The 27,044-nt window shown below is 39.0% G+C and overlaps 1 protein-coding gene across 1 annotated transcript; it reads right to left on the reverse strand.

Moving 5' to 3' along the window:
* Positions 1 to 846: 846 nt before the first annotated feature.
* LOC149222391 (3-oxoacyl-[acyl-carrier-protein] reductase, chloroplastic-like) lies at positions 847 to 27,044 on the reverse strand. Its single transcript, XM_089385424.1, has 8 exons — positions 26,959 to 27,044; positions 26,779 to 26,824; positions 26,574 to 26,668; positions 26,408 to 26,440; positions 22,885 to 23,019; positions 22,650 to 22,743; positions 1,409 to 1,491; positions 847 to 1,298 (listed from the first exon to the last, which is right to left on the reverse strand). Exons 1-8 carry the CDS (start codon positions 26,995 to 26,997, stop codon positions 1,266 to 1,268), a joined length of 558 nt encoding a protein of 185 aa, XP_089241550.1. The 5' UTR covers positions 26,998 to 27,044; the 3' UTR covers positions 847 to 1,265.

A 27,044-nucleotide genomic window follows, 5' to 3' on the forward strand; every position in this document is an offset into this window, starting at 1 on the left:
GACTGAACCTTAAACAATCGCAACTTCAATAAAGGCGCCAATAATTACAGGCTCTCAGCAACAATGTTCAATACTTCTCAGAGAACATTGGTCAGATTTTTAGTCAACACTTACATTTAAGGCCTCAAATGTTTTTTTCAATCAAGATCGCCTTGGGGTCAACAATGCTTTTCAATTCTAAAACCAAACTAAAATCGTCCGAAATTGAAATGCACGAGGAGCTCCAACACTGACACGCTGCTTTTTCTAAAAAAGCATGGATCCAAGAATGAAAGGCAATCCACTCAGTAGAGAGATATGCAAAATAAATTCAGAAACAAAATCATATTGAGAGGGGTACGGGAATTCCATGTTAAACACCGAGTGATAAACATACTGTAAAGCCTTGTTGGCCCAAATGAAATTTCAGATTATGGTGATGATATCTATTTGTTGGCCCTGTTGCTTAGAATGAATACATTATATTCGATGTCCTCTGATTGAGGCTGTATCTATGACCCAATGCTTCAGACATAATTTTGCAAATATGAATTTAGTCCCTTTTAATGTTTTGGTGTGCCTCCATGCCAGTCTTTCCTCTTGCAAATAGTAAACTCTTTCAATATAGCCAATTTCATTTTACAATTTCAAAGTCAATGTACAAGAAAATGACTTGTTCATCCTATTTGAAAATAGGGAAAGTACCTCAAATCATAAGCAATGTATATTTATTAAGTATAGTGCACAGAGTAATAATGTGAACATTTGTTAGCAAGATCTCCAAATTTTAGTCTTAGAAATGAGGAATGATTTCTTATACCAAGATACCTAGATTATTACTTTGTGGGATTATTTATACCATGACCGTTGAGTAAAATGATGGTTTGCATTTAATGTATCCCACACGATGCAGGACACACAAAATTGGGCTACGTGTTATGAAAAAACAAAAAATAACATATATATGTTCACTATGAAGTTCCACTGGTTTGAATCAAACCCCTTCTTCCTGTTGTCACCGTTGGAATTGTGGATATCTCAAATGTCAACCTACAATTTGTAACATGAAAACTTAATAAAGCAGAAAATATGCTCATAAAAATATCGTGCAGTCTTTCCTCCCATGTGAAATTTGTAACTTTCAGCCCATGCTTTTGTTCACTTGAAGCCAATTATTCAATAGGCTTAAGAACTCCGAATAAGATATTAATTTAAAAACTACAGTTGTTTTTTTGCCAGCATCCATGCACTTAGCAAACTCATAGACACTAGACATTAGCTTGTCTTTACATAACCATTCCTCCATCAATATTGAAAACCTGCAAGAATTGGCGTGCAATAATGTCAAGGCAAAATCTTAACATATTCTCTCGTTACCAATGTAAATGAAAGACATTTATTCTGATAATTTAAAACAAGCTTCTCATACCTGGCCTGTGATATAGTTGGCAGCTGGATTAAGAGCCAAGAACTCCACCAAACCTGCAACTTCCTCCGGTTGTCCATACCTACCTGAATATCCACATAACGAAGAAAAAAATATGAAAATTTGATCACAATTATTGTTATCATAAGTCAGTTATTAGTAACTAACATTTACTTCACATAAATACATAATAATTAACATTTATTTATTTATTTATTTGATAATAAATAAACAAGATGAGGTTACATAATGTCTTTCTCCTCTACATGTATATATATGAAGACATATTATGACTTTGAATGAAAATATGAATTGATTTAATAATAAACAAAGAAGGTGAGGTTACATAATGTCCTTCTCCTCTACGTTTTGATAAATGACGACATTATGATTCTGAATGAAAATATAACTTGATGGTTCCCTTCTCATGAGTAAAGGATCCTCTTCATTCAGTCCCTATATAATCTGATACGGTATCAAAGCCACGGTGAAAACAAACCAAAGCTAAAAACAAGTGAAGGCCTAAGGACCGGCATGTCCAGTGACAGTCCAAGGAACTGCAATATGAGTTAAGCAGTGCAGATAGGAAAACAGTAACACATGGAATACCTGTCGTATAAATCTGGCAAAAGTTGCACCGTACTAACAGAGCAGCAACTGCAGTACAAATTTGATGTTAGTGTTGGTCTTTTCCAACATGCACTTTTCCAAAGAGCTAGGTGTTGTGAGTTGTAAGTTCACGTAGGGTTGTTATCTGCCCAGTTGTCATAGCTATCTTTAGCCAACACTGGGCCTCCTCTCATTGTTATAAATGTAGGACCTCATTATGTATTTTTCATACAATGTGAGTAATACAAAACTCTTACATGGTATAAGAGAGGGAATTTCCTGCCCTGTTGAAACCTTATTTTTTTCCTTTTTTCTTTTAGATTTGAATGGGGTTTCCATTAAGTCTGATGTCTAATGAGGGTTTAGAAAATATTAAATCTAGATTGAAGCCTTTAGCTCTCAGATCTGAAGGTTTTTGCTGTGGATCAGTGAGATGTCCACTATTTGGAGGAGGCCCCAATGGATCAAGTTATTAATCTAGGCATGATAAGGAGGCTGAGTTGCTTTTCTGCAATGTAAACTGATCGCATTAAGCAGTAGTTTCACATGCACAAACATTTATTGAATGTCGCAGCTGAAGCTCCACCCACTTAAAACGCTTGGCAATTGAGCTTGATTTAGTCGCACCAGGAGCTGTTTGAGTGCCATTTAGTCTTGCCCGATGGTCCCATTGGCCATTCATAAATGAGTATTCTTGAGAGCTCAGACTGGCACAGCCCACTTTTGCTAACAGCCGCTACCACCAGATGGTGAAAAGGAGATCCAAACGATAGGTATGAGGTGGTTCTTTCCGAGAGTCCTTCTACAGCCAAGGTTCTGAAAGAGCTGTTGATTGCCCTGTGATAGCTGTCTTCTATGTGCCAGTGCAGCTTTCTGTGGAGCTGCAGAAAGCAGATCGTCAATTCTCCTAGCTTTACTTCACTGGATGGTGATTTTCGTATGGGGTGTCCTAACTCTGTGATTGAACTGTGATTGTTTTATGAGTGCCACCTTGATGGTCCTTATGATTGTTATCATCTTTCTGACTGCTCCTGCGTTATTGCACCAGCTAGCAATTGTATGTTTACATAAGGCATTTAGGGTCCCTGAATATTTTTCTGGGCAACATTTTGATAAGCCACTATTTTTTCTCCCGCCGTCTTGTATTGTTTGAGGCATTGGAAGGGGGATTTATTTATTAGCAGGTCCATGGTCTTCTGTAACTCTTGGATCTCACTAAGGGATATCATTCCTTGCAAGAATATACGTGGCCTCTTCACTCCCCCATTGCCACCATCAATTTCCTAGCAGTCTTTGTTATTTGTTACTTCCTGGAAGCCTTAACCAAGTTGTTGGGATCCTTTTTTAGTTGTGATTTATGAATCCTCAAGCCAGTCGAACTTCTTGATGTCATTGTTCAAGATCACAACAATCAGAGAAACACCAAATCTCATATCTCCTTCAGATCTTCTGTTCTCTTGTGTAGAATCGAGGGAACAGGCCACCTGCATTTTTTTTCCTCAAAGCACCAAGCCATGGAAGCATACCAAGGAGCATCAGTAATGACTTGAAGAACAGAGACAACTGGGCCACTTTTGGTGCAAAGGGAGTTGATTAACAGATCTGTGTTGTTTGTTTGATTCCACAGAAGCTGTCGATATTGCCCTCTCTAACGCATAAGACAAGGCCAAACCCTCCTACAAGCAACCATTTGAGAAGGATAAACAGACTTTTTCCAGGCTGGAGATAATGTTGACTCCTCGTGTAATCCTGTTTCTTCACTCACATATTCGTGGCATTCAGATCTGAATTTGCTTGGGGGGCTTTCGCCTGTCTATTGCAGATCTGATACAATTGTGTTGGGGCCCAGACTCTAAAGAAGCCATAGTTATTGACACAACACATCATCCTTTGCAAGGCCTGGCACCTGGTCTTCCCCTCTTCATGGTTCCATCCTGCTGAAGTTTTGGCATTGAGTTTGTGGATTGGTATGGATCTTAGTGGCTCTCCATATTCTCAGGTGAACCTAAGATATCCACAATTGTGTGGTTGCAAATTAGGATGATAACTAGTCGATTTATCAAAATACATTTTGCTATTGCTTGGCTTAACTCCTTTTTCAGTGTGTCATCTCTATCATGGTGATTGCATAAACCAAGATCAGATCCACACATCCATCAGCTTTTGTTTTTTTGTAGCAGTTTTGTTTCTGTGGCTAGTGAAAAACACATTTGCCAACTTAAGGTTGTCAAGATGGGTAAAATATTGCCGGAACTTCATGTAAAGAAAGCAGCTGAGGAACCTTGCAACAAGGTCCATAACTTGCAGTCTGTTGTTGCTATATTGCAAGCAGAAAATGCAACACTTAAGAATTGGTTCTAGTCTTCTATCACTGAGAAAATAAGCAAGGTTGATAATATAGAGTCAATAATGGGAAAGTATGTCCAAAATATTGCAGATGAATTTCAGGCCAAGATTGACCTTCTTGATGATTTGGAGGAGGAAGTTGAGTCTCTGTTTAACTCCGAAAATGCTTTCTTGAAGAAGCAAATTTGCAGGATGGGGGAGAAAAATGCCCAACAGACTAGAGAGGTTGCTTATTTAAAATCCTCCATGGAAATGCTTCGTGAAGAAGCTGCCCCTCTTCAAGAAGATGACAGGAGTGACTGCTTAATCAATATCAAACTTTGAAAGAAGATCATGGCGACTTGTTGCTGCAGTTGACTAAGAAAAATGACATTATTCAGGACTTGCAGGAATGCAAGCAAAAGCTTGAACAGGAAGTCAGTCGCCTATAGAACACTGAGACGAAGACTGTTGTGTTGAAGAATCTAGGGCAAATTAAGTTAATAAGATTCTTCTCACCATGATAACTATTTGTGAGGTATTTTTAACTTTTTCCTTATTAGCACAATCTTCTCTTGTTATTATTAGAGTGTGTCTTCTTAGTTCATCAAATAGTTACCAAAACAAAAGAGACAAGAACACAAGATGTTGGCTTTCTGCCAGGGCCAAAACCTCTCACTCTTTGAGAGGAAAACCTGCACAAAATTCTTCTTATAGAGATTCCAATTGACAAATACCAAGACCATGACCCTTGACCTATTAGGCCACTCCAAGACCAAGACACCAATCCTCTTCTTTGTCACTGCTGAGATCATCATCATCACTGCTGCTACACCGAGGTCATCATTATTGCATCACTGAGGTCATTATAGTTGCACCATTGCTGCTCCTTCATTGAGACCTTCACCATAACAACGAGATCTCTATATGTATGAGAGCTGCACTGAGATCTACATCTAGATCATGACCTTGTAACTATGTCCTCATCAAGATCATGACTGAGATCATGATTAACATTATGCTGAGATCATGACTGCGTTCAGAATGAATGCCGAGACAGAGTGTGTTACTGTGGGATCACCGAGATCCTCATCATCACAACTATGCCGAGACTGTGACTGTAATCTCTCCCTGCACCGAGATCTTCATCATCATAGATATGCCGAGACTGTCTAGTATGCTGAGACAGTGATCATCATGAGACTTTACTTCTGGGGTACCCATCCGAAAAACACAGAGATGCTGGTCTGTACCCATCTGAAATACTGTACCCCTGTACTCATCCGAAATTTCAGAGGATCCGAGTTCTTCTGCCTGTAATGCGGATCTTACACGCCTATTTATAGTGGTTAGTCATGCATATAAGCCGACATGAGAGAGTGAACTGTTGTGTCTCCTTATATGAGCCGACATGACTTCTTTTTATATCGTTTGGAGGCCGACTTCTTCAAGAGGGATTGTGCTTGTCTTTGGAGGGCTTCTACACATTTCTATAGACTTGAATACATTAAACATAGGCTCAAGAAGAGCTTCTTCATACATGACATTGACTCTTTGACTTAATAATAAATCCTAAGGCTCTCAATGGGAGCCACTAACAAATAAACCTCTTTCTCATGAAACCCATGTAGCAAGGCATACAAAAATAATTTTATTTCTTTTATTTCATCATTTACAAAGATCATGTCATTATGAAGACCGAACCTAGTTACACTTTCTTCAAGATGTTTCTGTTGAGCTGTCAGGCTTACCTATTACTTCTTCCACCCTTTATAATGTTGATTGTCAGAAGCTTTTATTACACTAGCTTTGAAAAACACACTACTGGTATTGGACCCCAAATGTTGACCAAAAACGGATAGCCAGAGGAGGACTTGGGAAAAATGGACAGTGAATTTCTGTTCCTAATGCGCCCAAAGAGCAGACATGTAAAGTAGGTCTTGGATATGTTGGTCCTGCTACTTCACTTCTTACATATGACCCTGCTGAATCTGGGAAGGTGTCTTTTGTCTCAGGTAGATTTCAGACTACGTTGCTGGAAGAGAAACCCCTTGCTGATTGTGTTGCAGACTGATAAATTGGCTGATAATGTTGTTGCAGATGACAATGTTGCTGCTGTAAAGGCTTGTCTGCCTGTTTGTGCACCATGATTTGAGTCTATAGAACAGATATCTGAACCACGTCAACATCCCCATATGAAAAAGAGGAATTTATCTAGGAACCATAAAGTTGTTGATTATAAATTCAGATCATTGCAAAAACGACGAGAAAGGCTGAAGCATGGACCAACTCCAACCATTAGGATCAATTGTGGTTGGATTGATGGATGGTCATGGCATCATTTGAATAGATGTTTGCAAACTTTATATTGAGTCTCATCGGCTGTGCAGCTGTATAGCATTCCTATTGTTTGTTGTTGATTGCAGCTGCTCCCTCAGTTCAGGTGGGGAAATTTCATGATGACAGAGTTTCATTTGAGTTTCGAGGGGGGGAAAGGAGGGAGGGTTGAAGGGGGGAAGTTAGAAGATGACAAATACTGTTGTCGTTGTTTAGTTGTTGTGACCATCTTTGATCAGTGCGATGGTGACAGTGTTCAAACATCTTCATAAGTGCTGTTGTACCATGTTTGAGCTAAGTCTGTCATACTTACAGGCCTCATTGTTTGTTGGTTAGTTGATAGTGTTCCTTATGTTTGAAGCATGTAGCCGCAAAATCTAGCAGGCTTTGGAGAGGGAAACCAAGCATAAACTAGACCAAGAGACAACAATGGGGTAGTGGCCCACTATCACCACAGCCAAAACCCTTGCTCTTTACAAATTTTCACTGATGGGAGGAGTCCCAGTATGTGATAAAGGTCACCTATGTATGATATTCTAGGAAGAATGTATTAGATGACTTGACTAGGTCTCCTACAAGAAAGACACAACAGTGGCTCCAAGCTCCAAGAGCAAGCAATTTGATTTCTATGTATAGGCCTAGGGCTACAAGCACAAGACCTAGGGTTTGAGTAATTTGTTGAATGTTGGAGTATCCAAAGGTCAAGGCTAAGAGAAAAAGTTTCCAACAATGTGTATTTGCAAGGTCAAGGCTCATGATGTTGGAATTAATGCTTCCATGTCATGTGTAGTTGTCATTAGGAGTTACGAGGAGTCAGTCTAGAAGTTGTTGTTTCCAATGTATGAGTTGTAGTGATGATCTAGATGTGTCGAAGTCAGTAAATTATGTCCTATATATTTGTCCCTGTGGTGATCAATAAAGGTATCAAATGTGAATTGTTGTGTGCAATCAATCGCTCTCTGATCTCTCTCTTTGTTTTCTAAAATGGTATCAAAGCCTGTTCTGGCTTAATTCCCTTATGGGAGGCCAAGAAAATGAAAGAGATGTGAAAGTTGATCCTTTGTAAATAGATTAGTCTAATAGAGTGTCTGATCAGTTTTTTGTGTGAGTAAATTCTTGTTCTTGTGTGTTGTTTGTTTCGTGGTGTTGAGGTGTTGCTATCTGCTTGTTTGACAGCAGAGTTGTGGAGAACTTTTTTATTTCTGATGTGGATCAATTAGCCAAGGGGAAAGATCCAACGTGATCTGACTACTTTGAAAAGATTTAAAACTTTGGAAAGATAGTGCACTAAGGCACAAAACAATGACGAATTTTGGATCTGAGATCCAAGAAAGAACGTATGCTGCTCAAAATTTTGCAGAGCCATTGAACGCAGTCGTTTGGGGAATAAAGAAATTACATCAGATCTGAGGATTTTCAATGCCAACCAACATCCAGCATCAGAGGAATCATCTATTCTCATCAGTGCATATATATTATCTGTCAGATGGAAGCTTTATCGATCTCCCCTGACGTCCAAGAGGTCCAATGGTTCCGCAGCAAAGAAATGGGCCGGTTTTTGTCATGTGCTAGCAGATAATAACCGGCACAGAAATTGAGTGTAAGGAGGCCACTCGCTGAATATGGAATTTTATTAATAATTAAAGGCCCTGTGTCATCATGGTCATCAAATACTCTAAAGCTATGAGCCAACAGTTACCGTGAGCCACTTGCTGTAGCGGACTCACTATTAAATTAGAAGTTCATATTTTTTTAAGTCTTCACGTGAAAAGGGGCTTTTATTTGAAGAAAGTCTTGGTCCCCTTTTTTTAAGTCAAGTCATTTAATGTATTAAATATATATAAAATGATTTTTTTGACTTTCGGAAGGATTTGGGTATTAATAAATTGATGGAAGGTTGATTTAATAAAAGCTGAAGTGGGTGGATTTCAAGCAGTTGCCAGCTAAAGAAAGGATCCAATGTCGTAGAGGTTTTGTTGGTCAGCTATATATTCCTTGGTTAGTGGGAAGATTTGCTTTGAAGATGGCAGAGTTGTTATATTATTTCAAACAAAAAAATGTGAGAAATCGTGTTGGTGTTTGTGTTTTTATTGGTTATAACTTATAAAAAGGGTTGGTGATTCTTAAACTGGAAGCCCCGGTGTCTGAAACATCAATTGTTGTGTGTTAGTAATTCTGGTTATAAAAAGAGTTGATGGTTCTTAACTTGGAAGCCCCGTGTCCGAAACATCAATTCTTGTGTGTTAGTAAGGTCAAGTTGTTTGATCAACTTTTGAACACATTCAATATCCAGACTTCCATCCTAGCACCTGATGGGTAGTCGAAAGTGAAATATTCGACAGATAGTGGTTTGTCCATAGGATGGTTTCATTACTTGATGGCTCTTATCACGAAAGCCCCAACAAACCGAGGTGTCAATATTGTTAATCTTGCAAAGTTCATCAACGATGGTCAGAGGCGGTTACGTTTTAAATGGAGGTCAAATAACAACTCGAAGATGTGGTCATGAAAGAGCAGTGTTAGCAAGATTCCAGAGATGTGAGTGCTCATGAAGACAAGTTAGACAGATATCATATTGTTGTTGTAATATGTGTTTTCAATGTTTTCCATGTAAGCATTAAGGGAGGGTGTTGGAAGTAATGCTTCCATGTCATGTGTAGTTGTCATTAGGAGTTACGAGGAGTCAGTCTAGAAGTTTTTGTTTCCAATGTATGAGTTGTAGTCATGATCTAGATGTGTCGAAGTCAGTGAATTATGTCCTATATATTTGTACCTGTGGTGATCAATAAAGGTATCAAGTGTGATTTGTTGTATGCAATCAATCGCTCTCTGATCTCTCTCTCTGTTTTCTAAAACACGAAACGTTCAAGAAGCCCCGAAGTTGAAGGAAAATAAAACTAGGGTTTCCCTATTAGGGAAAACAACTAGGGAAATAATTTATGGATGAAATTGAAGTGGATGCCCACCAAAAGGATAGATTTTGTGGAAAATGATATCCTCTTGATGTTTAGGCTCTTCAACCCCAAGAATTCTACTTGCCTAGGGATTCGCACCAAGCCCTAGTTTACTACCTTAGCCTTAAAGGGGCTGAAATTTAAAGGAGAGAGAAAATGGATAAGAAAGGTAAATGATCACCAACCAATTGGACCAGTCCCTTATCCCTTGGGAGTATGGAGTCAATGATGTTTCAAATCAGCCAAATAGTTTCTAAGGAGGCCGAAATTTTGATGCCCTAGCTACCAAAATTCCAACAATTACCTATCCAATGGAAGAGGGATTTTTTCATGGGAGAGCTACCAAGAGTTCACCACTAAGGACATTCATTCACATGCTATGTATGAGTAATGCATGCAATAGATCATCTAGATTAACATTCAATAGATATTCAACAAGTTAGGGCACAAGTGCAATTACTAGAATCAAAAAAATTTCATACATTAGACATGCAAGAGATAGATATTCAAAATTTAGGTACAATTCACAAGATAACATGCAAAGAATTTGAATGTTAATTTGAGAGATGACAGGAATTAGGATTCTCTATTGCGAAGCCTCGTTCACTGTTGTCGACGATTTGAAGAATGTCTCAGGGGATGAGGGAGGTTTATGGATAGGAAAAGGTGAGTTTTCTCTTCCACCAGTGAACGGGAGGGTATTGTTGCAGCCTTTGTATGTGGAGAAAGGGCTGCAAGGCGTCGCCGCAGGCCATATCCCCATGTTTTCCAAAGGAAAAAGGGCTTCGGGCTAAAGCAAAAAGCCCCTTCCTCAACATCAACAATGGCATTTGGAGGCTAGGAGTTCAGGCATCAGAGTTCTATTTAACATATTGTAGCAGTCTGCAAACATATTACACGACTGAACGATGGACCTCATCTTAGATCTAGCCCTCAAGTCTCACAAAGGACCAGTTTACAGCAAATCTAAAACACTTTGTAGATCTTTGTTGAAATATTAGCAAGAAATTGATTCCTTGATTTATGCCTTAATTCAAGGAGTCACACTCGAGTTCCTAAAATTCAGGAGTGTCCCTAAAAATAAGGACAAGTTAGATTGCAATTAACTGATGTGTTGATATTGAAGGTCGAGTTCTTGACTTTCTAGTGTTAATTGAGGAAAAACACAAGTGGTCGAGTTTCAAGTTATTTACATGAAATAGGACGAGTTGCATGAGCAGTTAACTCATGCTAACTCAATCAATCACAAAATCATTCCTTAATTAGAAAATTCACTAATTTTAGCCATTTAAATTGCTATAAAGAAGGAACAAAGGCACAATTGTATTCACTCTTGTATGCACCAGTTTTGTGTGTAAGCTTGTAAGTGAGCATGACAAGAAGGCTTGTGCAAGTTGGTAGAAGGTAGTTTGGCTCATGTGCTAGAATTTAGGAGCTAAAGGATCAGCTCTTGCGCAAGGAATTAGGGACTTGGTTCCTTGGGTTTATGCTAGGAATTCGGAGCAGAGGAGGAGCAAGGGAAGAGGGCAGCGTAATCAGCATTCTTGCGAGGATTTCAGGCTTAGGATAAGAGCAAGGAGAAGGGTGTATTTTCCAAGTGAAACAATTGTATTTGTAAGAGATCAATTGCTCAGTTTATATCAATAAACAAGCAGAGGGTTTTCCCAGTTGGGTTCCCTATAAAAATTCTGTCTCTAATTGTGTGAATTGTATTTATTTCTGTTCCTATTCCGCTGCAAATTTGAAGTAGAGAAATTTTGTGTTTTGGTGAAAAGGAACCAGTTTTCAGATAATCACTATAGCAGATCAGAATTTTGTGGATTTTCTACATGGTATCAAAGCGTGGATCATAATAAATACCAACACAAGGTGATTAGCACATCCAAGTGGAACGCATCATAAGAAAAACATTATCTGAGGCAAGCCGCAAATCAAGGTGCTCAACGAAGAGAGAAAGACATTTGTTTTGGGGTTGATATTTGTGACAACTAGTGAGCCGAGTTTGATCAGAAGTGTAGGCTGAGTTGAAGCGAATTCTGGGCAGGTTTTGTGTGAGTCTATTGGTGGGACAGACCTCTAAGTTTAGGTCGTAGTTCTGTACAATTTGGGCAAGAGGGTCGAGGTTCCTGTAGTCTCTATTTGGAGAGGTCGAAAGGCATAACATAGGTGTCATATCAGTCCTAGAGGGAAACATATGGAAGGAGCTTGACAAGGGAGGAGGACCGCAACTTTAGAAGGTTTTTTTGGAGCAGGAAAGTAAGGCTTACAAGGATTGTTAGGAGCCCTAACCAGACCGGATCCTACAGCAATACATAAGCCCAAAATTGAGTAAAAAAAGGTCATATTGGACAATCTGTGTCGGCAACTTATATACAAGTGGGAAGTTTGTTAGGAGTTGTCATAAGTAGCCCAAGTTCAATTCTTGTAAAGGAATACAAGACTAATAAGAGAGGCAGAATTATTTGAGCCCTAAGTACAGCCTCTTGTGAAGGACTACAACACTGTTAGTGGGCAGGTGTTGGTGAGTTCTCTAAACAGCTAGAATGACACACGCTGGAGTAGGATTAAGAGAGTTGGATAGACTTGATGGTGCAGCAAATTTTGGTGTTTGGAAAGTCTAGAATCTAGATAATATTCTTGTTGGACGAGTTTGGGCTAAAGGATTTCGCTGAGAAAGGTGTCGCAAAACCTTCAGACCCAGACGAGTTAAGGCTTTTTTTAAAGGCAGATGGCCATGACCAAGAGGATGATACTAGATGGACTCTGGGATCATGTAGTCCCTCATGTTGCAGGTAAAGATACGGCTAAGTAGATGTGGGATGCCTTAGTCAACCTCTATCAAGACCCTTCCAAGAATCGGAAAATAATTCTCAAAGAGAAGTTGAGGACAATCAAGATGTTGAAGGGTGAGACTATAACTTCCTATCTCACCGGGATTCAAGGAGTTTGAGATGAGCTAGCAGTTGTAGGAGAGAATTCGGTGGATGGAGAGCTAGTATGAGTTGCTATAAATGCGTTTACCAAGGAGTGGGCTACTTTTGTTCAAGGGATTACTAGACGAGATAAGTTATCGGATTGGGAGCACCTGTGGAATGACTTCACTTAGGAGGAGCTAAGGCTCAGTCTAGTTGAGGCTTCTAGCAGCAGTGGCAAGGGTGCCAAGGTTGAGAAGGATGAGGAGAACTTTGCCTTGACAGGCAAGAGTAGCAAGGCCAAGGGCAAGGAGGGCCAAGGAGAGGCCGAGTCTAGTCAGAAGGGAAAGAAGAAGGACACTATAGAGAAGTGGTGGTTGAGTGAGAGCAGGATAGAGCTGTCAAGATGGAGCCTCAACTAGTATCTCAGTTTTAGGTTAAGCTAGTTGGCAGTTGGGTTGACCAATAGGATGATGATGATGAGGACCACAACCTAGAGCGAGTGGAGGCAACCACTAAAGCAAAGACTTCCAGTATAGGGAAAGTTCGAGAGAAGTGGGCAAAGGAGTTGGTTAAGGGAGATCAGAAGAGAGTTGAGTCTTCTAGCATCAAGAAGTAGCCACAATGGTACACAAGGTACATCGCACTTATGACTAAAGAAATGGACTAGCAGAGCATGGTGGGAAAGAATAGGTCTTCAAAGCAAGTTCCGACAAAGAAAGCAGGGAAATCTTCTAGTTCAGAGGGATCAGCTACAGCAGCGGAGAACTTGGTAGTGTTGGAGACAGATCCAAGTGGATGAGGTTCTTCCAAGAATCCCTTCCTCGCTAAGAGGGAGTGTTGAAGATAGTAGCGAGAAATTGATTCCATGATTTGTTCCTTAATTCAAGGAGTCAAACTCGAGTTCCTAAAATTTAGGAGTGTCCATAAAAATTAGGACAAGTTAGGTTACAGTTAACTGATGTGCATGGTGGGAAAGAACAGGTCTTCAAAACAGGGTCCGACAAAGAAAGCAGGGAAATCTTCTAGTTCAGAGGGAGCAGCTACAGCGGCGGAGAACTTGGTAGCGTTGGAGACAGATCCAAGTGGATGAGGTTCTTCCAAGAATCCCTTCCTCGCTAAGAGGGAGTGTTGAAAATAGTAGCGAGAAATTGATTCCTTGATTTGTTCCTTAATTCAAGAAGTCAAACTCGAGTTCCTAAAATTTAGGAGTTTCCATAAAAATTAGGACGAGTTAGGTTGCAGTTAACTGACGTGTCCAAATTGAAGGTCGAGTTCTTGATTTTCTTGTGTGAGTTAATTGAGGAAAAATACAAGTAATTGAGTTTCAAGTGGTTGACTTGAAAGAGGACGAGTTGCGTGAGCAGTTAACTCATTCTAACTCAATCAATCACAAAATCATTTCATAATTAGAAAATTCACTAATTTTAGCCATCTAAATTGCTATAAAGAAGGAACGAAGGCACAATTGTATTCTCTTGTATGCACAAGTTTTGTGTCTAAGCCTGTAAGTGAGCGTGACAAGAAGGCTTGTGAGTTGGTAGAAGGCAGTTTTCCCTTGGCTCATGCGCTAGAATTAAGGAGCTAAAGGATCAGCTCTTGCACAATTAATTAGGGACTTGGTTCCTTGAGTTTTCGCTAGGAATTCGAAGCAGAGGAGGAGCAAAGGAAGAGGGCAACATGATCAACATTCTTGCAAGGGTTTCATGCTTAGGATAAGCATGGAGAAGGGTGTATTCTCCAAGTGAAACATTTGTATTTGTAAGAGATCAATTCCTCAATTTCTATCAATAAACAAGTAGAGGATTTTCCCAGTTGGGTTCCCTATAAAAATTGTGTCTTGAATTGTATGGATTGTATTTATTTTTGTTCCTATTCCGCTGCAAATTTGAAGTAGAGAAATTTTGTGTTATAGTGAAAAGAAACTAGTTTTCAGATTGTTCACTATAGCATATCAGAATTTCGTGGATTATCTATAATTCGGCCATCGATACTAATAAATCGCATATTTTCTTTCCATATATGGACAAAAAATAGGGAGAAAACAAAAAATATCATATTTTTATCAAAAATTTAAATGGGAAGGTATTTACCTAATGGATCTAGGGCTCGAAACTAGTGAATCACTTGAAGCAAAGCTTTCAAAGTGACATGGGAATACTAGCAACAATCCAAATTTTGTTATATGAAGGAAAAGTGCTCCAAGATGCCCTCTAGCTGAAAGATTATGGTGTGGCAAGGGATTCTACCATAATATTAAATCTGAGGCTAAGGTGGAGCTACAACCTTCAAAAACCCTAATACAAATTCTAGAAACCCTAATGGATCCATCTCGTTCAAGGATGCAGTGAAAGGGAGGATTGTCGCTCCAGCTAATTCGATCCAAAATCTACCATGACCTTATATTGTTGAGCAAATGGACAAGGTACCAACTATGGATGTAAAAACCCCAAAGGTAAAATCATATTTTGTTGATCTACAATCTAAGGCATTAATATGTCGATTTAATGGTTTTTGGCCGAAAAATGAAGAATTATATCAATGGGTGTTTTCTTCTTGGACACAAAATTGTGATCTTTACTTATGCTCCAAAGGTTTTTTCATATTACAATTTGACACAACAAGATATGGAAAAAGTTATAAACGAAGGGCCATGGTTTTGGGGTAGAGTTGGGCTTTTCATTACACCTTGCTTCCTTGGATTCGACGCTACAAGCATGGTGGTAACAACAATGCCAGTATGGGTGAGGTTACCAAACCTCCCTCTTCCCTTCTGGCATCATCAGGTCCTGGAGGATATTGGAAATACCCTAGGTAAATTCAAAAAAATGGACATGGATAGAACAGCAAAAGGTATCTTTACATTGCGAGAATATGTGTAGAGATAGACCTTAGCAAAGGTCTCCTTGATCGTATTCTTTTAAAAGGTGAAAACCTTCAGTGGACACAAGTTTTAGATTATGAGAATATGACATTCTGGTACGAACCTGTTTTCAAACTGGACATCTTCAGAACACCTGCTCACAAGCAAAAAGGACTCCAAAAAGAAAAAGAGATAAGCCCCAAAGCCAAGAGGAGGACAATTTCCTAATATTTCTCAAGACGAAAAAGAAGAGGCCAAATTACTCCAAACACAGATGCACAGACACAACCTGAGAATCAAGTAAATGGACGAGTTGGGGAATAGTCAGGAATAGTGGTTCATAACCAGAAGGCACTAAATCAACAGAGATCATAGCAACAAAGCAACAAAAAGTGAAAACACCTATCGAAAAGGAATTAGGGGGCATAAAGAGATCCCATGTCTCTGAGAACTTGAACTCAAACAAAGAAGCCCTTCTAAAGGCAGAAGGCAATCATTTGGCAATAGTAACAGTCACTCCCAAACAATGAGTTTGGAAAAAAGTGGAGAAAAAGAAAGGCAAAAAGGGGACGCTAAGTGATTTTTATCACACTTAGCCTTGGCAAAATTATGCAATTTTTTATATTTATATGTTTTTTATTGTGCATTAGCCAACAAAATTACGATTTTTCCTTTAGTAAAAAAAAAAAACATGCACTGAATCCATTCCATCCATGCAAAGAATAGCTCCAAAGTGCAATGATTTAGCTCCAAATATCAAAATGCATCAAAGATCCAAATATCTCCACAATTTCAAGAGGCCGAAATATCCAAGAGTGATGTGATGAGATACAAGAATGAAGGCCTCCTCTATTTATATGAGGAGGTCAAGTTCCTATTTAGCCTAGAAACCCCTCTAAACAATAAAATAATGTGCTAGGTCACAAGCTGACCTAGTAGCCTTTGAAAAACAAATTAATTCTCCACATGTGTGAGCCAAAATAAGCAAAAGTGTTGACGTCATGCAAGCGTAGGCCCTTCTAGGGTTGACGTTGAGGGTAATAGGTGCCATAATATGTGTAGTAGCCCTCTAAAATCAAACTCTAGGGGTTGGCCCCTGGGTCTCTAACATAATCCCTCTGTAGACCAATTTTGGCTTTGGGGCACAAAAGTGGTCTCATGGATCTCCAAGTGGCCAAAATGTACCATTGCTCCAACGTTGAGGGCTCTCATGGTGCTACTAGCCCTCCCATGTCTCAATGTATGAGACCATCCTCATTTGGGCCTTGGATTAGTTGCCATCCATCTGATCGGTGCTAAGTCAGCTAGGGGCATGCTGGTCTAGCTACATCATCTCATAAAAGTCAACAATGCGGGGCAAAGTGCTAGAACATTATGGGAGCTGGAGGTGCCCAAGGATGTCAATGTTGCTCTTCAACTATCTGGAGTCCCATGGCTCAACACTTCATCTATGGGTGCCAATATGTCCCTCTAGAAGACCTGGACCCTAGTTAAGTTGCCCAAACCTATAGATGGAACCACCTGTCAATTACATACAATATCTAGTGTTGCAACTTTCACCATTAGGTACATTTAATCATTATTGCAAATTAACACTTCATACAAGGCTTCCCTTCCAAAATTGTGGCTTCCGTAATGTAATCATGTTACCTCCCTAGGTAGAAGTGGTTAATAGATGACCCTATTAGGTGTTCTCAACCCCCAAGGGGAAGTAACATGTCCTTGGTCCACCCTTCAATCGATTGGTGCCATGTGAATAATAATGGAACAGAGGGGAAAGAACTTCATGGCCAAGTGCCATGGTTAAAGGGACCAGCCTAATGGGGATCCTCATACTAGGTGTATTGATGTGTATTTTTACACCCGTCTTATGCCTTTTACTTTTTCTTGATTTTTCTTTGTATTGTTGCTCATAGCTCAAAGAGTTAGAGCTTTTTTTGTATGATGTGTAGCAATAATTAGCCCCTTAAGGATGGGACAGTTCATCTCCCATCAGGGGTTGGGACATGCAAGGGTTCCTTGTCTTCCATGAGATAAGGCAACATTGGCCCAAGAACCAGGTGATGGCCATATGAGTGAGGTAGAGCTCATACTTTGCTTTTGCCCACGTCTTAATTTTTGTGTCCCAACCATCTTTTGCATTTTTAATATTCTTTTATTTTCCTTTGTTTCTGGCCATTATATGCTTTTTGTGTTTCTTTTAGCTACATCAAACTCCCAGTGTACATTTCCAGGCCCTACCCAGATATGTGGATGTGTGGCTGCCAAATCCGAATGAACCAGTGGTTAGTTGAACCTGAAGAATGGAGGTTGAATAGTGGCTTCTAATGTAAGATGGAAAGTGGTAAGTATGGAATAGGGAGAGATGGGGCCACGCTATTTCAATCATGGTTTCCCAAGTAGTGCCCCTCCTATACCCGTCAGGCCATTAGGGGAGGTCCCACTAGACTAGGATTGAAAATTAATCCCCCATTTAAGGTGAGTGAACAAGATCACAACCAAGACCCTTCTTCCTTCCAAGTTACCCCATAATCCATGTCAAATGCCCAAATACAAACAAGCATAAGCACCCAATTGCAAGATGAGTAAAGTACATTTTGATCAAAAGCCCACTTTCTAACATGTGCCCTTGCCAAATGGGGGGTGAAACTTATGAGTGATGCAGGTAGCAGAGATATAAATGGCACATTATCATTGGCTACTAGTGGTTCTCAGGGGTTGTTGGCTACCAACTGAAAGATATGATAGGAGAAAAATTTCTCCTATGGAGTCACCCACTTTGGGTGGGTAACAAAACATTTGCCTTGGTTCTTTACCAGCGTTTATTTTCTATGAATCATTTATGAGGATGTTGTTAGTGTTTGTCTTTCTTGTGCCTCTACAACATCTTCTACTTCAGAGATCAACCAAGTTCACTAACGTTTCTTGGCTCTCATCTTCACAGTTTGGTACTTCTTGATTGGAACGGGGAGATTTTTTTGGTTGACCTTCCCTAAAATTTGGCCAGAAATTGGGAAAATTGTAGTTTTAAATTGCTAAGTCTGCACAATTTATTTGTTGAGTCTGCAGAATTTGAGTGCCCCATGATTTTTCTAGGGTGATTAATCCATTTTTGCATTTAAAAATGCAATTTAAACAACAAAACATTGCAAAACTCACAAAGAATCATGTTACCGAGTTCCAGCGAAGAAGATCAATCATGGTTTCCCAAGTAGTGCTCCTCCTATACTCGTCGGGCCATTAGGGGAGGTCCCACTAGACTAGGATTGAAAATTAATCCCCCATTTAAGGTAAGGGAACAAGATCACAACCGTGACCCTTCTTCCTTCCAACTTACCCCATAATCCATGTCAAATGCCCAAATACAAACAAGCATAAGCACCCAATTGCAAGATGAATAAAGTACATTTTGATCAGAAGCCCACCTTCTAACATGTGCTCTTTCCAAATGGGGGATGAAACTTATGACTGATACAAGTGGCGGAGATATAAATCGCACATCATCATCGGCTACTAGTGGTTGTCAGGGGTCGCTGGCTATCGGCTGAAAGATATGATAGGAGAAAATTTTCTCCTATGGGGTCACCCACTTTGGGTGGGTAACAAAGCCTTTGCCCCGGTTCTTTACTAGCGTTTATTTTCTATGAATCATTTATGAGGATGTTGTTAGTGTTTGTCTTTCTTGTGCCTCTACAACATCTTCTACTTCAGAGATCAACCAAGTTCACTAACGTTTCTTGGCTCTCATCTTCACAGCTTGGTACTTCTTGATTGGAATAGGAAGATTTTTCTGGTTAACCTTCCCTAAAATTTGGCTAGAAATTGGGAAAATTGTAGTTTTAAGTTGTCGAGTCTACAAAATTTGAGTGCCCCATGGTTTTTCTAGTGTACTAAATCCATTTTTGCATTCAAAAATGCAATTTAAACAACATAACATTGCAAAACTCACAAAGAATCATGTTACCAAGTTCCAACGAAGAAGACCAATCATGGTTTCCCAAGTAGTGCTCCTCCTATACCCACCAAGCCATTTGGGGAGGCCCCACTAGACTAGGATTGAAAATTAATCCCCCATTTAAGGTGAGGGAACAAGATCACAACCAAGACCCTTCTTCCTTCCAACTTACCCCATAATCCAGGTCAAATGCCCAAATACAAACAAGCATAAGCACCCAATTGCAAGATGAATAAAGTACATTTTGATCAGAAGCCCACCTTCTAACATGTGCTCTTTCCAAATGGGGGATGAAACTTATGACTGATGCAGATGGCATAGATATAAATGGCACATCATCATCGGCTACTAGTGGTTGTCATGGGCTGCTGACTACCGGGCCACTAGCTAAAAGAGATGATAGGAGAAAATTTTCTCCTATGGGGTCACCCACTTTTGGTGGATAACGAAGCCTTTGCTCTGGTTCTTTACCAGCATTTATTTCCTATGAATCATTTATGAGGATGTTGTTAGTGTTTGTCTTTCTTATGCCTCTACAACATCTTCTACTTCAGAGATCAACCAAGTTCACTAAGGTTTCTTGGCTCTCATCTTCACAGTTTGGTACTTCTTGATTGGAACAGGAAGATTTTTCTGGTCGACCTTCCCTAAAATTTGGCCAGAAATTGGGAAAATTGTAGTTTTAAGTTGCCGAGTCTACAAAATTTGAGTGCCTCATGGCTTTTCCAGAGTACTAAATCCATTGTTGCATTCAAAAATGCAATTTAAACAACAAAACATTGCAAAACTCACAAAGAATCATGTTACCAAGTTCCAGCGAATAAGACCAATCATGGTTTCCCAAGTAGTGTCCCTCCTATACGCGTCAGGCCATTAGGGGAGGTTTCACTAGACTAGGGTTGAAAATTAATCCCCCATTTAAGGTGAGGGAACAAAATCACAACCAAGACCCTTCTTCCTTCCAACTTACCCCATAATCCATGTAAAATGCCCATATACAAACAAGCATAAGCACCCAATTGCAAGATGAATAAAGTACATTTTGATCAGAAGCCCACCTTCTGACATGTGCTCTTGCCAAATGGGGGATGAATCTTATGACTGAAGCAGGTGGCGGAGATATAAATGGCACATCATCATCGGCTACTAGTGGTTGTCAGGGGCTGCTAGCTACCGGCTGAAAGAGATGATAGGAGAAAATTTTCTCCTATGGGGTCACCCTCTTTGGGTGGGTAACAAAGCCTTTGCCCTGGTTATTTACCAGCATTTATTTTCTCTGAATCATATATGAGGATGTTGTTAGTGTTTGCCTTTCTTGTGCCTCTACAACATCTTCTACTTCAAAGATCAACCAAGTTCACTAAGGTTTCTTTGCTCTAATCTTCACAGTTTGGTACTTCTTGATTGGAACGGGAAGATTTTTCTGGTCGACCTTCCCTAAAACTTGGCCAGAAATTGGGAAAATTGTAGTTTTAAGTTGCTGAGTCTGCACAATTTGAGTGCCCCATGGTTTTTCCAGGGTACTAAATCCATTTTTGCATTCAAAAATGCAATTTAAACAACAGAACATTGCAAAACTCACAAAGAATCATGTTACCGAGTTCCAGCGAAGAAGACCAAAATGTCGCCTCATTAGACTACACCTAAAATTTGGGACATGGCCACTTTATCAAATATTATGCTTATGGGTAACCAAAAATTTAATGGCCACAATTTTGAGAACATATGTTTGAACAGATTGGTATTGGGACAAAAAGAAATCAGAAGTCAAACTCATGTAGATGCCCAAGAAAAAATTATGATACAAAGATTGGAGATGTTGTCATGCTCAGTAAGCTTTCAGTCACGGATGAAATGCTCCTTGAACTTCAAACTGGGAGCAATGCATTCACCATTCGGAAGATTGTTCAGAATTTGCATGAAACCTCTGATATAAGTAGAGCTTTTTTTCTTGAAGAATATTTGTTTTCTACTAAGATGGAAGAGCATGATTCTTTTCGAAATTCATTATTGAAGATTAAAGATGTTCAAGATCAATGAAAGGCTATTGATAGGAAGAATGAAGAGGAAGATCGTGTCATCATAACACTGAAGCATTTTCCCCCATTCAAAAATTTTATTGAAGCTATGAATATAACTTCTAATATTGAGCTAACATATGAACAACTCAGAATAGGTTCTCGCAAAAAGACGGGTGGAGGAAGAAATTTGGGAATGGGAGTGGTCATGACAATCACTTGGACAGGTCTTAGTTTTGCAATCAACTACATATCCAGGTTTCTGACAGACCTTGAAGTAGAACATTGGATAGCAGTAGAAAGTGTTTTGGAATATGTTAAAAGTACAACAGGTTTTGGATTATTATATGGTGAAAGTGATGCATTTCACTTAACTAGTTATACAGATTCCAATTGTGTGGGATCAATGAACGACTAAAAATCAATAACTGGATATGAGTTTAGTCTTGGAACGGATGCAATTTTATGGGTTAGTGAGAAACATGTGGTTTCACTTTCTTCTATGGAGGCAGAACATAGGGAAACAATAAAAGGAACATGTGAAACAATTTGGCTTAAAAGAATACTTGGAGACTTGATGCTTGAACAAACCAAGCCAACAGTTCTTTTATGTCACAATCAAGGTGTTCTAAAATTAGCAAAGAATCTAGTGTTTCATGAGTGCACCAAACACATTGATGTTCATTGTCATTTCATCAGACTTGTAGAAAATGAAGAGGTTTAACTTCAATATTGCGCCACAGAACAACAGACTGCAGACAGTTTCACCAAGCCACTTGGTCCAGATAAGTTTGTCAAATTTTGAGACAAGTTTGGTGTATTTTCCAGAAAGACCATTAAGGGAGGATGTTATAGTGATTATTAATAATGGTCATTTATTAGTAATTAGCATTTATTTCACATAAATACATAGTATATTGAGTACTTTAGAGTTTACAAAAAATAAACAGGAAGAATTTACATACATCTTTCTCCTCTTCATTAATATATATGTAAGAAGACATTATGATTTTGGATGAATATATAACTCGATTGTTCCCTTTTCATGAGTATAGTATTTTCTCTGTTCAATCTCGGTTTAATCTGATAATAATATGCCATTCTGAAATTACTCGGCCCGTATTTTCGGCAGTAGCAAAAATAACATGGCAAGTTTGGCTTGTCTGTCGTATGAAGCAGAACACCAATACATGACATTTCCAGAATATCAAGAATTCTTAGTTGTTTTATTAATGGGAGCAACATAACAAAAACATCCCTGAAATACTTACCCAGAGGTATGGTCTGGAGAATTTTCTTCTCAATTTCATCACCAAGTTTTGCAGTCATGTCTGAAGCAATAAATCCAGGAGCTATGGCATTGGCCTGTATAAGAGAATATTAAAAGCATCCCTTTATGTTTCCTACGAAAGGTTCAGTAATTGAGATAAGACCTCATAACTCCAACCTAAACTCTTCATTTAAAATTCTAATGCACACAGAAATTCACAAAGTTGAGAAGCTCACTGTGATATTTCTAGTGGCATATTCCCTTGCAACAGTCTTAGTCAGCCCAATAACTCCTGCTTTGGCTGCACTGTAATTAGCTTGCCCTATATTGCCAGTCAAACCAACCACAGAAGCTATATTGATGACTCTTCCCTGCAAGCATTCAAAAAATACGTTGGAGTTAACAAAAAACAACATACCATCAAAAAGCTTATAACTTTAATTGTACTATCTTGCTTAGGGTACAAAATAGGAGTGAAAACTATTGTAATCCCCATTTCGTACCTGCTGTTTTGTGCATGGACTACACTGTAAATATCAATATTTTCCTAGGTTCCAATTCATGAGAACTTTATGCAAGGTGCTACATATCATATGTTTGTTCATATGAGGTAAATTGTAGGATCTAGTAAAGTTTCTAGTAAGACATAATTAGTTCACTTAGCCTAATTTTGTTTCCCCAAGTCATGAATCCAATATGTAATGGCTTCCATTGGAATGGGGGCTATGTCACTATGATATGAAAAGTGGTAGGGAGAAAAGGAAAGAGATAGGCTAGGACATGTGGCATATACCTAACTCATTTACCACTAATAGTAAAATGTGGCATAACTGAAAGGATGAAAAGTGGGATAATGGACACCTCACTCTCCAGTGTACCTATTGTACTACCAACCAATTCCATTAATAATTTAATATATAGGCTATAGCACATTTTGAGATTATGCAAGGTTCTTTCTTTTTAGTTCTCTTCTTCTTTTTCAGTGATTTTAGTGGTTGGTTCTTAAGATGGTTCTATTGTTGGTTTTTGGGGTATTCAGCCACACTCCATTGTTGCCCATTATACCTTGGCTGAGCAATGTGCAAGCTTGGGGAGCAAAACGTTTATGCTGCTGCATAGAGGCTGTAATCCTGTGCCAAAGCCTCATTTGTGTGAGGCTAGACTTCTGCTGTTGGTATTTCTAAGATAAACAGAGGTATATTGTGCTTGAACCATAACAATACATGTTGGTGGAGGGATCTTGGGTGCTTCATTGCTCAGTTCGCTTTCTAGCCTAGATATCATGGCACTACTCTCGGGGATTGCTAAGAGTAAGTCACTAGCCCTTGTACTCTCATATCCCAAACCTGGGGAAGGGAGTTGAATCAGATATCTATAGCTGGGCGATAAATGTCCCTCTGGAAATGATTCTACATGTTAAATGTAACACCCCAACTTTGACCCGTGGATTGTGCTTGATCATATTTGTAATATGTACATATACAATGAAGACGTGATCAGTTTTGCTCAAGTGTCGAGTCATGTTGGATTCATTTATAATACACCCATGATGTGTATTTGTATACAGAGCACAGGGCTCCACTAGAGAATGCTAGGAAAATTGCTTTATTCACATTTCCTAAATAAGACATGGTGAAGTGACCACTATCTCTGTTAATAAAGTTAGTATGAAAAGTATAGAGTTCATGTGATGGCTGCAAAGAAGCATGAGAAGAGAAGGCAATGATGTGATGAGAGGGGAAGGAAAAGGGGTCACAAGGGAAAAATACTGCTTGCCAACTGTCATGTTTAGAACACCCCAATCCTCATGAATGTGTTCCAAATCAAATACTCTTTGAGAGAACTTCATGACATACATATTTTCATGCATGCTCTTTCTCTTGTATATACTCCATAATTTTGACTTAGTGAAAGAGGGGGGGTGTTGGTGATCTGTTGCAATTTCTGTATAGTTGGAGAGCTTGAGTATTGCTGTAGCAAGAATATGAGACTGAGAGGGACTTCCACCATTCTTACACACCCTGTGCAGAGTCTTGATCATTTTGATCTAATGATTTCTTGAATCCCCCACTGGTGCTATTATTGTGGGATTTTGAGAGTTGAACTGCATTACCTTACAAGGTCTCTTGGAATTTGCAGCTTAGTGGGCTAGGATCTTCTTGTCAGATTTGAATCTTGGCTATGAAGGTTCCTTATGCAATTTCTGATTTGACAGTGGAGTGGTCGAGCTAGTGTGTGTGCTGGCTCAAGGAAGATGATCATGGTTAAGTGAGTGCTGGTAAAGCATCCTAAATGGAATATGCACCAGTCTGACTAGTATTTGGATTCATGTCATATGCTATTTTCTAGCTCAAATTTGGGTATTCTTGTCATTGCTCACTTCCTCACCCTCCCAACTACCTCAGTCATATTTCTAACATTGTAGTGAACCAGAGTAATGTTGTTGATCTGTTGCAGTTTTTATATAGTTGGAGAGCTTGAGTATTATTGTAGCAAGAATATGAGACTAGGAGGGATTTCCACCATTCTTACACACACTGCAGAGTCTTGATCATCTTGATCTAATGGTTTCTTAAATCCCCCACTGGCACTATCATTGTGGGATTTTGAGAGTTACAAGGTCTCTATGAATTTGTAGCTTAGTGGGCTAGGATCTTCTTTCCATATTTGAATCTTGGCTATGAAGGTTCCTTAGGAAATTTCTGATTTGACAGTGGAGTGGTTGAGCTAGTGTGCATGTTGGCTCAAAGAAGATGGTCATAGGCTAAGTGAGTGTTGGTAAAGAATCCTAAGTGGAATCTGCACCAGTCTGACTGGTGTTGGGATTCATGTCATGCCATTTTCTAGCTCAGTTCAAGTTGTACCATGTTTGGGGTGTGTTGAGAGAGAATTTCAATAAGCAGTCAATCACCCAGCTCAGGGGAGGTGTCCACAGTTGATGCATATGGATGGGAGGAAAATCACTCCTATGCAATAAATTCAGATGAGCATACTTTCATATGGGTAAGTATTCTAGTATTATGTATTGTGATATTGATATTCGGACTTGTACATACATAATGATTTTATGTATGAATACTGTATATTGCCTATGAATGGCAAAGAGTAAAGGTATCAAACAAATCCACAGTACTCTGTGTATACATATTCTTTGTCTGTTCATATATAGCTGATATTATATTTTTCGTATTTTATGCATAAATTAGATAAAAAGTTTGGCCGCTTATTACGTTGTTCCTCACCTCAACTCACATAGATTTCAGTAGTTAATTTCACTTTCTCTCGAAAATTGACATGCATACTTTTGCAAGAGTCTGTAAGCATAAAAATATAGATCACCTGTAACCCTCTATTAATGGAAAACCTTCATCACTCCACTGTCAGTAGAACACCAGCATTTGGATCATAAGTTATAACCCAAACGAATTAAAACCTTTCTAGAAGAAGAGTAGGTGAATTCAGAGGGGACGAATTAGATATTAAGCATTGCTTTGCAGGCTGCAACATGGGACGGTCAAATTAAGAGTCGTGAGACTTAAAAGGCAAGCATAGAATTATCTTACACAACATGTACACTGTTCCTGGATAATTTGAAATGTTTATTGGGAAAGGGTGCACACTACTAACAAATTCAACAAAAACTTCAACCAAAAATAGCAACAAGTGTAACAGTCATCTATATTGTAACACAAAGTTCTACACTAAAGCATGAACTACCAAGAGTTTAGTTTACAATTCAATAACAAATTTGAGGTTTACCTTCCTCTTCTTCATCATAACTTTAGCTGCTGCCTGCATAGAAAATAAAAGTCCAATTGGTAACTGAAGACAGAGAAACATCACTAAAGCAAAAACCAGAGGAAATAGCAAGACACTTCAGTAACTAGACCCTAATTCACCATGCTTGCAACAGACCAACATTTACCTGTGTACAAAGAAATACACCAGTGAGATTCAAGTCAATGACATCCTGCCACTGAGATTTTGTCATTCTCATCATTAGTGTGTCCTTTGTAATACCTGCATATAAAACTCACGGCACCCATACATAAGAATGCAATAAGAAATAAGCAGAGCAGATTGAGAAAGTCAAAACAAGAGAAAAAAGACATAAAAACACATACGAATACCTGCATTGTTTACCAAGATGTCAACTGTTCCCCATGAGTCAATTACCTATTCAAATAATAACAGCAAAAATGAAATTCAGCAATTAGTGCATAATGTCATAACAAATTGAAGTGCAGTCCAAAAAAATGGCATGATATCTCATATTGACAGCAGCTGTAGTCTGGATATTTAGTCCTCACCGTTTTAAACATACCCTCAACATCAGCCTCCTTTGACATATCCCCTCCATAAACAATGGCTGAGCCACCAGCAGCTTCGATCTGTG

This window comes from Pinus tabuliformis, chromosome Q, assembly GCF_031772625.1.
Source record: "Pinus tabuliformis cultivar Carrire ecotype Pingquan chromosome Q, CPIR1, whole genome shotgun sequence".
Classification (NCBI taxonomy): Eukaryota; Viridiplantae; Streptophyta; class Pinopsida; order Pinales; family Pinaceae; genus Pinus; species Pinus tabuliformis.